General features: G+C 50.8%; 2 protein-coding genes across 2 annotated transcripts in view; both read right to left on the bottom strand.

Moving 5' to 3' along the window:
* Window positions 1-151: 151 nt before the first annotated feature.
* Ankrd2 (ankyrin repeat domain 2) lies at window positions 152-10,444 on the bottom strand. Its single transcript, XM_015494591.2, has 9 exons — window positions 10,305-10,444; window positions 5,736-5,837; window positions 5,241-5,399; window positions 5,039-5,146; window positions 2,947-3,045; window positions 2,504-2,602; window positions 1,519-1,617; window positions 1,227-1,325; window positions 152-450 (listed from the first exon to the last, which is right to left on the bottom strand). Exons 1-9 carry the CDS (start codon window positions 10,401-10,403, stop codon window positions 304-306), a joined length of 1,011 nt encoding a protein of 336 aa, XP_015350077.2. The 5' UTR covers window positions 10,404-10,444; the 3' UTR covers window positions 152-303.
* Window positions 10,445-11,774: 1,330 nt separating this feature from the next.
* The window catches only part of Ubtd1 (ubiquitin domain containing 1), a 16,767-nt gene continuing 14,427 nt past the window's right edge, over window positions 11,775-14,114 (bottom strand). The window contains exon 3 of the mRNA XM_048807092.1: window positions 11,775-12,896. Coding sequence (XP_048663049.1) covers window positions 12,511-12,896 — 386 coding nt within the window. The 3' untranslated portion in view covers window positions 11,775-12,510. The remainder of the gene's footprint in view (window positions 12,897-14,114) is intronic.

Raw genomic sequence — 14,114 nt, 5'->3', positions numbered from 1 at the left:
TTTGGGAAGAGGCAGAAAAACATGGTGACAGGATAGAAGCATGGAGAATCCATAGTAGGAAGGCTTTCAATTCTCCTAATCCCTAAACCCATCTTTCTCCCAGTCTTCATTCCTCAATATTTTGAACACAAATGGAAACAAACATCACAAATAGCAAAATGAACTTTTTTATTGTAATCGTTCGTGAGTGCTCCCGGATTATGCAGGAGGTGGCTGGGTCCTCAGTTAGCTCTTGGGGCCATTCTGTGACCATCTGGCTGCACATGAGAGGAGCCAGGTGCCTGGCTGGGCTGTGGCAGGCATTTATTGGGCTGGCACAGGCTGGGGAGTCTGGCGCCCACTCCCAGGCCCCTCTAGTCCGTTCTGCTCTGAGCCAGGGTCCGGGTGTTCCAGGGCGTGCCGGGTATCTGCCTGCCATAACTGCACCAGGTCCGTGGGGGTCTTTCCTGCCTGGGGGGAACCACAAGGAGATCTGTTCACGGTTCAGAAGTCTACCAAAAAGGTGTCCTCAGCTACATCAGTGGTTCTCAACTGGGGCCACTGGACACAGTGAAGACATTTCAGTGGTCACAACTGGGAGAGTGGGGACTTCTGGAATCTAGTGGGCAGAGCCAGGGACACTGCTTAAACTCCTTCGATGCCTAGGATAGTCCCCCCACAACAAATTACCCAGCCCCAAATGTCAATAGTACTGAGGTTGAGAAACATCCATACCTTCTCCATATCTTCCTTCTTATAACCTCTTAGTCTTCCCTGTATCAAAGGGACCCTCCTATGCCCCTCTATATTTGATTGTTCTGGGCCCCATTTCTAAGGGTCAAAGTCCAAACTCTTGGATCTTCATCCACCCTCATTAAACTCAAGGACCACCAGAAACCAGCACAGTGTGCTAGGAATGGAGGGGCCAAGCAAATGCTTAAGTTCCTTTCAGCTCTCTCCTCTGTGACCTGGGTCCTCCTGGGGCCTGCATGTGAGAATGTCCTGTGGACTACTGGGGACCTTTGGGAAGTCTTTTTACTGTTTCTCTTGTCCTCTAGATTCTGCCACACAGAGAGGGGAAAGTGGTAGTTGGAACGGCATTCTGAAAAGGACATCTTCAGGTTCTGTACCAATGACCAGAACCAACGGTCTGTATCCCTAGGCTGGGACTGCCCCAGGGTCCCAACAGACCCTCCACGGTGCAGGTGCTCAGCCCAATCACTGACTCAGGGAAGGAAGGAACTTACCAGGTTCTTGCACATCATATCAGCTCCATGCAGGATCAGTAGTTTGATGATTTTGTAGCGGTTGAGCCTCACAGCATCATGTAGGGCACTGTCCCCTTCCTAGAAATGGTGTAGCACTTAGCATGACCCTTGGGGGGGGCAGCAGATGGGGAGCAGGGTGACAGAAGATGGGCTGGAGACCCTACTCAGGAGCCACAGTCTGGAGGGTTCCCGAGGGCCACTCGCTTGGGGGAGTGCATGAGCTGCCCACATAGCCATGGTGGGGCCAAGCCAGCGGGAGGCCAGCACTCACTCTGTCTCTGGCATTGATGTCCAAGCCCAGGGATAGGAAATGTTCCACAATCTCCACATGCCCCGTGCGGACCGCCACGTGCAAGGGAGTGCTCAGCAGCTGCATGGGAGGAAGCAGGACGTGCTGGCTGAGGGGCCTGGACTGTGATGTCCAGGGGTTGACGGCTATACTGATTCTAGCTTGAACCCTCCCCCATGTCCTAGTGCCAAGGCCTGAACCCTGAAAGGGCAGCGAATGAAACAGTTTCCCACCATCCTATCCAATAGTCCAACTCTAAAGCCTTACGTGCCACCTCCTCTAAAAACAGTCTCTGATTCTCCTCTCGCTGAGCTGTGGGCAACCATTCACTCCTCCACTCTTATTTTTTTTATTTATTTATTATTATTTTGCAGTACTGGGGATTCAAGCCAGGGCCTTGAACACGCTAGACAAGCACTGTACTGCTGAGTCTGTCCTCAGCCCACTCTTCTTCAAATACTTATAAAGATGCCACTTGTTGGGAGATGATTGTGTGGTGGGCATGGCGGAAACTTACAAAGCATTAGCTGTATGTTGAATAAATAATTCACTTACATATATTTGCCCACCTAATCTACACAAGAACCCTGCAAGACATTTTACAGATGAGGAAGAGAGGCTCAGAGATCCAGTTACTTGTTCCAGTTACCAGTGAAGAGACAAATGAATGGAAGGAGGGTAGATTAACAAATAAACGAAGAGACGAATAAACGGATGGATGGATGGATAAACAAATAGAAGAGTGATGAAGGATGGCATAGGATAACAAATCCCAAGTCTCCTGTACTCCCTTCTTCTCTACTCTTTGGTCTCCATCCCTAGATGTGGTCCCTCAAGGGGCAACTGCTCTGAGGCCACCCTAGAAACTAGACAAGTTCACTACTTTTCTGCCACCTGCCCTTTGCCCCCCTGCCCTCTTCCCTGCAGTCACCCCAGCATCTACTGCACCTGAGCACTGCTGCCATACCTTATCCCGCACATTGGTGTCTGCTCCTCGGCTTTGCAGAAGTTTCACCACTTCCAAGTGGCCTCCGCGGCAGGCCCAATGCATGGCTGTGCAGTCCAGCTAGATGGGGAGGATGGGGCTTAATTGTAGAGCTGCAGGGAAGAAATGTCCTGGGAGAAAGAACCCCAGCAAAGAAAGTGGAGGGACATCTGGGGAAAGGTACAGAGAGTGGGCAGAGACACTGTGGGCATTGGAACAGAAGAGCCCTTAGGGCCTATCTAGTCCAAGCCAGTTAGGAAGGAGATGGGACTCGCCCAATGCCATACAACCTACTAGAGGTGGCACCTGGCCCCTGAGCCCCGCTATTGTGTCCCAGCTTGGGTTCCATTGTCAGGGAGAGGAGGTCTATTGGTATAGGACCAGCTCTTGCCTCCCCCACCCCCAATACCCGCCCTCTCACTCACCCGGTCCTGGAAGTCCACGGTGGCCCCACTTTCCAGAAGCTTCTCTAGTATCTCCATGTGGCCCTCCAGGGAAGCTCTGTGCAGTGCTGTCCGACGGAACTGTCCCCAGAGAGGCTGTGAGGCCTTGGCCTCTGGCCCCAGGTCTGAGTCCATCTCCCACCCAGACTGAGGCCTAGGCTCTGCTGCAACTCAATTCTGACCCCCTATGCTGAGTCCCCTTCTTCCCCCACCCCCGTGTTTTGTAGCTCCTTTCCAGATCAGCCTTAGAGCCCCTGCCCTTCTCACTCTTGGAGATTGACCTTCTCGCTGGCCCCAGCATATCCCATACCTTTGCAGGGGCCAGTCCCTCTGCTGGGAATGTCTGTTTTACCCTCACTTTCCCTGATGAAAATCCGCTACTCCTTCAAAATATGGCTCATGTGCCATTATTTCCTTTGAACCTCTAGGCAGAGTTGCCTCTAGGCTCAGCTGACCCTTGACCTTGAGCATTGGAGGGTAGATGGAGTCTCACTGGACTCCATTTCCCAAAAGTGCCAAGCATAGTGTCGGAGGGTAGGTTGCCCCGGTTACAATTCAGGGAAGGAAAGGACTTCCTCCCTCCTGTGCAGCCACTTTCCTCTTTGGACTTTGAAACACTGGGCCATGCATGACTTTCCATATGCTAAGATCCAGTTCTGGGCACTCTCCCGCCACTCTCAACCCTTGTCTTTTTTCTTTTTTTGTATTTCAACACCTAGTAGATAGGAGGTGCTTGAACAGACAAAACGGATTAACCCTGGAGGCTAAAGAACAGAAAATACATGTTAAAATCTACAGTAATGCAGAACAAAGGTAGGTGACCATTAATGCTTAGTCCCAGTATATGAGAATAAGGGGACCCTTATGAAGTATAAAGAGGCAGCTTCAAGGAAAACAAAAATAAGCATGATGGGTGATGGAAACATTTTTAAAATAGATGGTGGTGAGGCGGGTGCAGTGGCACCTGCCTGTAATCCCAGCTGCTTGGAAAGCTGGAGCAGGAGGATTATAAATTTGAGGCCAGCCTGGGCAATTTAGGGACACTTGGTCTCAAAATACAATTTTAAAAGAGGTGGGACCAAGCAGGGTGGTGCATGACTCTAGTCCCAGAGACTTGGGAGGCTGAGGCAGAAGAATTTTCAGTTTGAGGCAATTTAGTGAGACTCTTGTCTCAAAATTTAAAAATTAAAAGAAAAAAAAAAAAAGACTGGGAGTGTAGCTCAGTAGTAGAGTGTCCCTAGGTTCAATTCCCACACCACAAATTAATTCATTAATTTAACTTAATGAAAAAGAACTAGAGATATAGCTGGCTGGTAAAGTGCCCCTGGGTTCAACCTTCAGTACTGTAGAAATACAAAGAGATGTTGGTGATGTTTGCACAGCTTTTTAAGTGTAATTAATGCCACTGAAGTTAGACGTTAAAATGGCATATTTCATGTTATATTTTAACCCAATAAAATAATGCAAATAGGGGCTGGGGACATGGCTCGTTGGTAGAGCACCTGCCTAGCATGCACCAGGCCTTGGGTTCGATCCACAGTATCACACATGCAAAACATAATTTTTAAAAGGCAGCATGAGATTATACCATAAGAAACAAAAATGCCATATCTTAGTATGGGCTTTATAGTTTTTTCATTAATTCAATTAATACTTATGGAGGTGCAAATATTTCATTTGATCATAATATGTGACACAGGTAGGCCAAATTTCAGCAGAGGAGGCGGAGGCCTGGAGAGGTGGAAGCGACCAGCCACAGATCTCAAAGCTAGGGAGTGGCAGACATGGGATTTACCCCCATATCTCCTTCTTCTGAGCTATTTTTATTTGATGCCATTCCTCCACCTTCCCTAGAGAAATTCGTGGCATAAGTTACTCTGCAGGTGGTTCATAGTTGGGGAAAGATCTAACAAGGATTTAGGTAAATTCTTGGGTGAGGAAGAGAACATCCTATTCTGGGCACTCCTTAACCCACCCCCAAAACGCCCATGGCTGTTCTCAAACAGGCCCACAAATGGGCTGAACCAGGGTCTGGGCAGGGAGAGCTAGGCAGGTGGAGGGGAGGAGACTTCACCTCATCGCAGGTGTCAGCTGAACCCCCATCTGCAAGGAACTTCTCAATGACCTTCATTTTCCCCTCCACTGCAGCTTTCAGGAATGTCTCCTTATCCACGGGGCCGGTCTGCAGGGTGAGAGTCCGGTCATGGAGGGTGATCCATGTGATCCAGGCCTCCCGGCTTTCCCCTGCCCAGAGATGGCCTCCTCAGAACCCTTACGATCTCCTCTGGCTCTGGAGGCGGCTCATGGGCTGCAGCCAAGGCTTCCCGCTTCTTCTGCTTGCGTTTTTTCCGCAGCTCGATGAGGTTCTGGATCCCGCCCACATCGATGATCTCCCGCCGCAGGTCCAGGGATGTCTTACGCACGCGCTCTTGGCCCTGAGTTTTGATGACCCATCAACCCACACTGGAGTTTAGAGGCGGGGCGGGGGTTGAGGTCCCGTGAGCTAAACTGGAGATGGGGGTGGCGTGTGTAGGGAGACCTTCTAGAGAGAAGGAACCAAGTCCAATTCTCTTTCCAGGACAAGATGGCAAAGATGCGGGGAAGGCAGGGAAGGGGAGTCTGATTAGTCAGGTCTAGCGGGGCCGAATGTCTGCATTGCTCACGTGCTTTCAGGAGCTCTGAGCTGCTGGTCCAGGGACCGCAGGAGGAGAGAAGGAACCCTGGCCATACATGCGTGGCTGAGCGCAGATGTTGGGGTCTCCTACACTTACCTTAACCTTTTGCAAAGCCAGATTCTGGGCACCGAGGTGCTTCTCGTCCTCTAGCACCAGCATGTCCATGGGCAGCTTCCCCTGGGCGGCTCCCCGCAGTTTCTGGTGAGTCAAGAGAGTACCTTCTCCAGGACCTCGAGGCAAGGGGGAGGTTTGGGGGAGCCGGTATCCACTCCCCCAACCACCCCAAGGTCACACTAACAATGACTCCCGTGTGACCTCAGAACCCAGGCAAGAACAAGGCTCCTAGAGAAGTACCCAGAAGGGGGCTCGTTCCACAATTCCTCATCTCAGGCTCAATCCCAACCCCTGGCTCAAACACCTGCTTCCCAAACAAGACTGAAGGCCCCTGCAGTGAGTTTTTATGAAGTTAAATATGTAGATGTCTCTTGATATCCACAGGGGATTAGTTCTATGGCTCATTGCAATACCAAAATCTGCAGATGCTCAGGCCCCTTGTATAAAAAGGCATAATATTTGCATATAATCTCCACACATTCTCCAGTATACTTTAAATAATTTCCAGATTGTTTACAATACCCAATGCAGTATAAATGCTATATAAACAGTTGTTACACTTTATTGTTTAGGAAACAATGACAGGAAAAAAATCTGTGCATGTTCAGTGCAGATACAATCTTTTCCCCCAAATATTTTGCAAATGTGATTGATCTAATCCACATAAGCAGAAGCCGGGGATTCAGAAGTTCTAAATGCATTCACTTTTTAAAAAATTTTGGCATTAAAAATTCACATTGAGGGCTGGGGATATGGCTTAGTTGGTAGAGTGCTTGCCTTGCATGCACAAGGCCCTGAGTTCAATCCTCAGCACCCGCCCCCCGCCACAAAATCACATTGAGTGGGGCATGGAGGTGAACATATGTAATCTCAGTGACTTAGGAGTCTGAAGCAGGACAATCAAAAATTTGAGACAAACGTCAGCAACTTAGTGAGATCCTGCCTCTAAAAAAAAGGACAGGAAAGTAAATCAGTATCAAAGCACCCTTGAGTTCAATCTCCAGTCCCCCCCCAAAAAAAAATCATATTGATGAGAAAATTGTGATCTGAAATGGTAGTTTTTAAATTCTTTTTTTTTTTCAGTGCTGGGGAGCAAACCCAGGACCTCATGTATGCTAGCTGAATGTTCTACCACTAAAATTCATTTCTGGTCCTTTTAAATTTTGTATTTTTGAGACAGGGTCCCTCTAAGTTGCCCAAACTGGCTTCGAACTTGTGATCCTTTGCCTCAGCCTCCTTAGTAGCTGCAATTATAGGCATGCACCACTGTTCCCAACTGCTATTTTACATTATTTTTAAGTAGACTTCTTGACAATATAAAAAGTTGGCAGTTATATTAGACATTGACTTTCCCCCCAAAAGCTTGGAAACTATTGCTCTCAGGGAAACTAAGGGATGGGAGCAGCTTCTCAGCTTTCAGGCTGAGGTGGATCCTGAGCAGCCACTGTATTCTCACTGTAATAATGGTTCATCTCCCTTCCAGATCTTCTCTCCATTTGTAACTCTGTTTTTCAAGACTTCTTCTTTACTCTTTGTGAAGTGCTGGCACCCCATGCCTGGAGCCCCCATGCCCATGTATTGTGTAGATGCCAGCCCAGAAACCTCTGCCCAGGTTGGAGGGTGCTGAGAGGCTGGAGGGCAGCTGAGGGGACTGGTACCTTCATGGTGCCCAGCTGCATTTCTCATTTCTCACTGAGTCCCAGAGTAGGCCTCTTCCAAGATGGATTGGAGGGCTTATTTTCTAGGTCTCCTATTTGAACTAAACCCAGGGCTTCATGTAGACCAGGCAAGTGCTTTACCATTGAGCTTCATCCCCATCCCCAGTTCCCCAGGTCTCCATTTTGAAGGATATGTCAACTACTGCCTTCTCTCTTTCTTGTCGGGCTTACATGGCTTGGGGTCTCCCAAGTGCTGGCCTCACTTGAAACACTGCATCTTCTTCCAGGGATAAGAGATGACTTGGGACTGCAGCTACTGCTGCATGTGGGACTCTGGCTGGGCTCCCCAAGGAGCATCCAGAGGGCGGGCTTAGTGTCCCCAGCACCTGTGACAGGCCTAACACATTGTAGGTGCTCAAAGAATTTATGGTGAATGAACAAAGGAATGAGTGAATGGAAACGGGAGGCGGGCTCAGCATCTCTGCCCATCCCTAAGTCCTCAGTGATGACCTGGCCCAGAAAGCTCCCACAAGAGAGATCCAGCAGCTCCTGAGACCTCCTCACACCATTGGAAGGGGGCATGGGCTAGCCAGAGGCTCTCTGTGAAAACCCTGCTGAGCTGGGGCCTGCTGGGAACAAATATGGACTCTAATGCCACCCACGTCTTATTCATAGCCCCTCAGTTCAGGTTCAGCCTTGTGGGCTGTGAAATAGGTGCTCCCATCTTACCTCACAGATGATTATTCATATTAAATGAAAGAATGTCTCTAAGTGCCTGGCAAGAGTGGGCACTGGATGGGGAGTTTGGCTCTGAGGGCACCAGGTGCTCTGATAGCCCTGCAGCTATATTTGTTAGATGAATGAATGGAAGAGTACTGCTCTGTGTCCCCTTACTGAAGATTCCTGTGTCCAGTGGCAGCACTCCAGAAGTGACACAGCAGCATGACTCCCCTCCCTGGCACTGACCAGCCATGTGCACACGCCCTTAGGGGAATGAGAAGTTGGATTCCTGGAGATCCAGGGATGCCCCTCTTCCCTTGAGTTCTGATCCTTTTACTTTTTCTTACTTCTCATTCAGCCACACTTCCTTTTGTGAATGGTGTGTTCCTCTGAACTGATCTATTATCTCCTCCTGAGGGGGAGGGTGTGTTGGGGATTGCATCCAGGGGTACTTTACCACTGAGCTACATCCTTAGTATTTTTCTTTTACTTTCCTTTCCTTTTCTTTTTTTTTTTTTCTTTTGAGATAGGATCCTCACTAAGTTGTTGAAGGTCTCAGATTTACAATCCTCCTGCCTCAGCCTCCTAGGTGGCTGGGTTACAGGCATATGCCATGATACCCAGCTATCTCCCTCTTTCCATTCCTGTTAGAACTAGCCTTTCTCCATCCTACAAGTCCTTCTCAGGGCCATCAGAGCTTCCTTACTAAAATAGGTCAGAAGGTACCACTCTCTACTCAACAACACTTAGTGGCTTCCCATTGCCCACAGAATAATGGCTTTCTCTGATTTGCCCTCTGTCTCCCTTTCTGGCCTTAGCCCCTCCTATCAGACTTTCTTATTAGTTACACTTTCTCTTATGGATACTTTAGGTGCTGTCATTTCCTTGGCCTAGAATATTCTCCCCAGTTCTGATCTCCACTTACCACTCTTGAAGGTCCAACTCTAATATCATCCATCCCACAGAGTAGTCCTTGAAGGCCTCCAGATGGAATGACCCACCCACCCTTTGTGCTTCTTCACTACTGATCCATATCTCCATTTAACCATTTCTACTTGACTATGAAACTGAGAAATATTGGCTGAAATGAATGCAGAGTTGGTGAAAAGAAGGTAGGGTCTGGGCTTTATTGGTCCTTCCATTCCTCTCAGCATTGGACTCTTGGCAGAGCAGACACTAGGCCAAGTGTTAGTTTAAATAAAATTTAGACAAACTGGGGATGGTGCACAAACCTGTAATCCCATTGACTTGGAAGGCTGAGACAGGAGAATCATAAATTCAAGGCCAACCCAGGCATCGTGGTGAGACTGTGTCTCAAATAAAATAAAAAGGGCTGGAGATACACCTCAGCTCAGTGGTAAAGCATCCCTGGGTTTAATCCTCAGTATCAAAAATAAACAAATAAATAAATGATTTAGAGTATGACAAGACTGCACTCCTGCCCTCTTCCTTATCCTAGAGGAAATGCAATTGTGCCACCAAGGACTCCCCACATGTGGCTGCAGTACTGGGGAAATCAATGCTTCCTTTCCCAGCATCCCTTCATCGATTGGTACCATTTATATGTGTGTTGGGGGGGGGGGGTACTGGGAATTGAAACCAGGGCATTGTGCATGCTAGGCAAGCACTCTACTGCAGCTACATCCTCAGTCCTTTTTATTTGAGGCAGGATCTCATTATGTCACCCAGGCTGGCCTTGAACATTATATCCTCCTGCCTCAGCCTCCTGGATAGCTGGGATTACAGGCAGGCACCACTATGCTGAGGCACAGTCCCAGTCTTTATTCCCCTGTAATGACCCAACTTCAGGAAGTTGCTCCTTCCCAGCCTCCCAGAAGCAGCGGGGGGTTCTCAGGGCCACAAATCCTGAAGTTCCCAGGCAGTGCCCACTGTTTGCCCTGTACAGCCTGGCCGGTCTCCTGAAACCCAGTTGGGTGGAAAGGGTCTTGGGAAGCTTGTCTTGGCTCCCATGGACCACTACTCTGTTTTGGAGACTGAAGCCTCAGTCTCTCATCACCAGCAACCCTCTCTGCCAGGAATGCGCCTAGCAGGGCTCTTGGGGATACTTGTCACCCACCCCACCACCACAGTACAACGGCCAGGCTCTTCCTTCTCATGACAAAAGAGATGGATGTCCCCACACTCTGTCAGGCCTCCACGCCCCTGTTCCCACCTCACTCTCCTCCTCCTGTGCCAGCCGCTGCTCGATGAGTGCTGTGGCCTTCTGCACCGCCTCGGAGCTCTCCAGTGGGCCCTCCATGGTGCAGTCCATAACTGCCTCCCTCTGCAGGCAGAAGGCACTGGGGGCTATATAGGCCAGAGAGCTCATCAGAGAGCTCTGGGTGCCTTTGTCATGAGCTCACTGGCCCAATTCTTCACCTGCCTCCCCCACCTGTCACCTTCACCTCAGGCAGCCCCAGGGAGCAGGGGAAGCCAGGACAGGGAGCAAAGTAGCCCCGCCCCCAACTACTGGCATACTAGAGCCGAGGGCACAGTGCCTCAAGGGTAGGGGAGCAGGGAGGAGCCTGTTCAGGCTGCCTAAAAGCTCGGGTCCCAGCCAGGCAAATGGGTTACACAAAGCACCTGCTGGCTGCTTCCTCTGGCTGGATGGCAGTGCCACCTGCTGGATGCTTAGAAACCCTGCCCAACTAGTGCCAGTGTGGGGCCTGAAAACCAAACAGGGGTACCCATGACAGGCCCGTGCCCCCAGGCTACCTGTGAACAGGTCCTGCCAGCCGTGGGGAGAGGTAGACTCCAGACTGCCTTGTCTAGCCTGGGGTACCAGGACAGCAGAGGGAGTCAGGGCAGTCGGCCACCTCCCTCTGATCACGGCTCCTGGGGCTCAGCCTCTCTGGGGCCCCACAGCACCCCCTAGCGAAGCATCACTGCATGGGACCATGTCCATTAGTCACAGAGAGATCTTATCCATCTGCCTCCCTCAGGGACCTCTGCAGGAATTACAGGGTTGTTTCAAGACAAGGATCTTGGGAAGCCAGAGTGCAGTGCCAAAGCCAGCTGACAAGGAGCACCAGACAATGCGGGGCTACCTTGACCAGGGGCCAGCCATGCTCACTGAGAACAAAGAATACTCCCAGCTGGAGAGAAAGCAGACCTGCACTCACCCGGTTCCTCACTGGAACTTGTGGGACGAGCCCTGGGTCATCCTGACACACAAGGAAATGGTTCCCTTTTCTCTCTGGTTCACTAAACCCTGACATATGCTCATCATCTAAATTTGTCAGAAATCCTGCTTTGACACCCACTCGGGCAGCATTGGCTGGACTTCCACACACACCTTGATCATGAGGGCCTGGCCTGCGGGACCAGAGCCTAGAGCCAACCCACTCCTACAGGAGGGGCAGACCAGCAGCAACTAATGCCACCTTCCTAGGTGTTGCTTCACTGTCAAGGCACTGTCACATTGGCTCTTCCACTTAACCCTCATAGCAACTGCAGGCAGAGTCACCTCCACCTTAGAGAAAAGCCACGTGGGTTCGGAGGTTAAGATCTCCAAGAATACAAGAGGAACTGAAATTAGGGCCCAGAAGATAGCAGCTCTGGTCTGTGTGCTCTGCTGTGCCTGGACCGCCGCGGAGGCCATGCCCACCTGTTCCCACAGAAGCAGGATCCACAGAACTCAAAGTTGAATGCCAGGCAAAAGAGGAGGAGCCAAAGGCTTTATTGATAAATATGCACATATGTCTGTACATGAGGACCTGCTGAGGAGGCCATGACCAGGCTGCAGACCCACCACCACTTGAGTTACAGCCAGGAAATGGCCCCGTGCAGACCCCTGCCACAAAGCCCAACCATCCAGCCCCCTGCCTCACCTCTGCCAATTGTGCTGGAGGCAGGGAGAGGCAGAGGCCCGCCTGCCTCAGGCTCCCCAAGCCCTGGGACTCACTGGTGGTTCCCTCCTCCCAAGGGGACTGGCACTGTGCCCAGGGCAAAGTCAGGGTGGGAGCGGAGGAGGGAGACAGCAGCTGCTTCCCGACCCTGAGCAGAAAACCAGAGTGAGCACAGTGCAGCACCGGATGACAGATCTGGGCCTCAGGGCCTCCAGGCTGGCCCCTGTGGCTCCAACCTGCTTCAGGAGAGATGCAGGGTGGAGGGCCCCAGTCACCTTTTCTCTGACAAGGTTGGCAAGGCCTGTGTGTGGCAGCATTGTTCCCTGGGTGCTGGGCACTGGTGGCCCACAGTGCCCCTGGGAGGCAGGGTCCCTTCATGGCTCACCCAGAGCCATAGAGCGGGGAGATGCCCTTAAAGAAAACAACAGCACTTGAAGGCAGCAGCAGGGTGGGGGGCCTCGTGCTCCAGGCCAGCTGCTCAGCCCTGCAGAGGCCCTCCATGGCCTCTCTTCCCAGGAGTCCACGGGCCCATCAGTCCTGGGGTGGTGGGGGCTGGTTGATGATGACCTGGATGACAAAATCTTTCTGGATCTTTGTTTCCTGGAGCCGTGTGCGGTCTGTGAGCAGCTTTCCAGAGAAGAACCACCGCTGCCAGGATGGTTCGATGCCTTCCTGGGTGTGCAGCTGCCTCTTGAGCTGCCCCACTGTGTCAGGCAGGCTGGCGCTTAGCCTCACGTCCTTGCCCGTGGAGAGGCGCACCTTCAGTGGGAACTCACGGCGCACACTGGGGACAGGCTGGGGGGGCTCCAGACTCTCCTCCTCAGTGTGCTCCAGCAGCAGGTTCACGGGTGGTGACAGGCAGTAGATGGGCAGCTGGTAACGATTGCCCAGCTCGTCGTAGCATTCACAGAGGGTGCCTGTGGGAAACACAGGGTGGTCAGTGTTCACCTGGGGATGTTGTCATGCACTGAATGCTTGAGTTCCTGAAAATTAATGTTAAAGCCCTAACACTCCAGTGTAACTCTCTGGAGATGAGACTTCTATGAAAACAATCAAGGTTAAATCAGTCATAAAGGTGAGGCCTAATCCATAGGATTACTATCCTTATGAGATGCCAGAGAGCTCTCTCCCCTTCTCTCTTCCCAGCATGTGAAGACACAGCAAGAAGCTGGCCATCTGCAAAATAAGAAGAGAACCCTCACCAAAAACTAAATCAGTCGTCACCCTCATCTTGGATTTCCAGCTTCCAGAACTGTAAGAAACAGATTTCTGTTTTTGAAGGCACCCAGTCTGTGGAACTTTGTAATAGCATCTAAGCAGATTAATCCAGCCACCATGGCTGCCCCACAGTCCCCACAGAAAGGTTTTTCTGGGACAGCCTTATGACCAGAGGAGCACAGGGCTGGAGCTAGGAAGACCTGGGCTGGCATCCTGGCTCCACCAGGTGCTGGCTCATCAGCCCCAGCACATCGTTTAATTTTTCATTTGTTCACCCAACAACTGCTGAGCACAAGGTGCTGGATGCCGGGTGCAAGACAGTGCAGCTGGAAGTGTATTCACTGAGTCGCAGGCACGACCTTGATGCTGGGACTGTATAACGGACATTATATGCACCTTGCTGAATCCTAACAGTTGTGTACCTTAACACTTGCAAAGTCCTCTGGTTCTAATATAAGAAGTGGCTTGTTCAAGGTCACACAGCTAGGATACAGTCAAGTTAAGACCTGGGTCTGTGACTCTCTACTTTGCATAGCCCATGAGCCTGATGTGAACTTAAATGAGACCATGCAGTAGAAGCTTCTAGCTCAATGTCTGGCACATAAAACCCAACAGAAGATTGGTGCTTCAGATGTTCTAGGATCCCAAAGCACCCTGAGCAAGTGTTCAGCTTTCAGGTTTGCTGGTGTCTTTGTGTCCTCTCAGTAGTCAAGCAGGGACCCCTGTCTTTTGTTTCTTTGTGTCCCCACCTTCCTGATTCATGCTCTGAGGGGGGGCTCAATTGAACAAGTGAATGGCTGCTCCCCCCACCCACACACCTCCCTGCCTCCACCAGCTTGGATAGAAACTTCTGATGTGGCTGATCACTAGCTGTCCTCCACCACTAATCTCTGTGGTGGATGACCACCCCCCCCCCC

This window comes from Marmota marmota, unplaced genomic scaffold (assembly GCF_001458135.2).
Source record: "Marmota marmota marmota unplaced genomic scaffold, marMar, whole genome shotgun sequence".
NCBI classification, from domain to species: domain Eukaryota; kingdom Metazoa; phylum Chordata; class Mammalia; order Rodentia; family Sciuridae; genus Marmota; species Marmota marmota.
This window is presented reverse-complemented; position numbering and strand designations above follow the sequence as displayed.

Bases quoted from the DNA above. Each gene is read 5' to 3' on its own strand.
- Ankrd2 (XM_015494591.2), bottom strand. From the start codon at position 10,403: ATGGACTGCACCATGGAGGGCCCACTGGAGAGCTCCGAGGCGGTGCAG. The intron at 5,838-10,304 runs GTGGGAACAGGG...TTGACTCACCAG, and splicing joins CACAGGAGGAGGAGAGTGAG to AAACTGCGGGGAGCCGCCCA. The intron at 1,326-1,518 runs GTGAGTGCTGGC...CACCATTTCTAG, and splicing joins ACATCAATGCCAGAGACAGA to GAAGGGGACAGTGCCCTACA.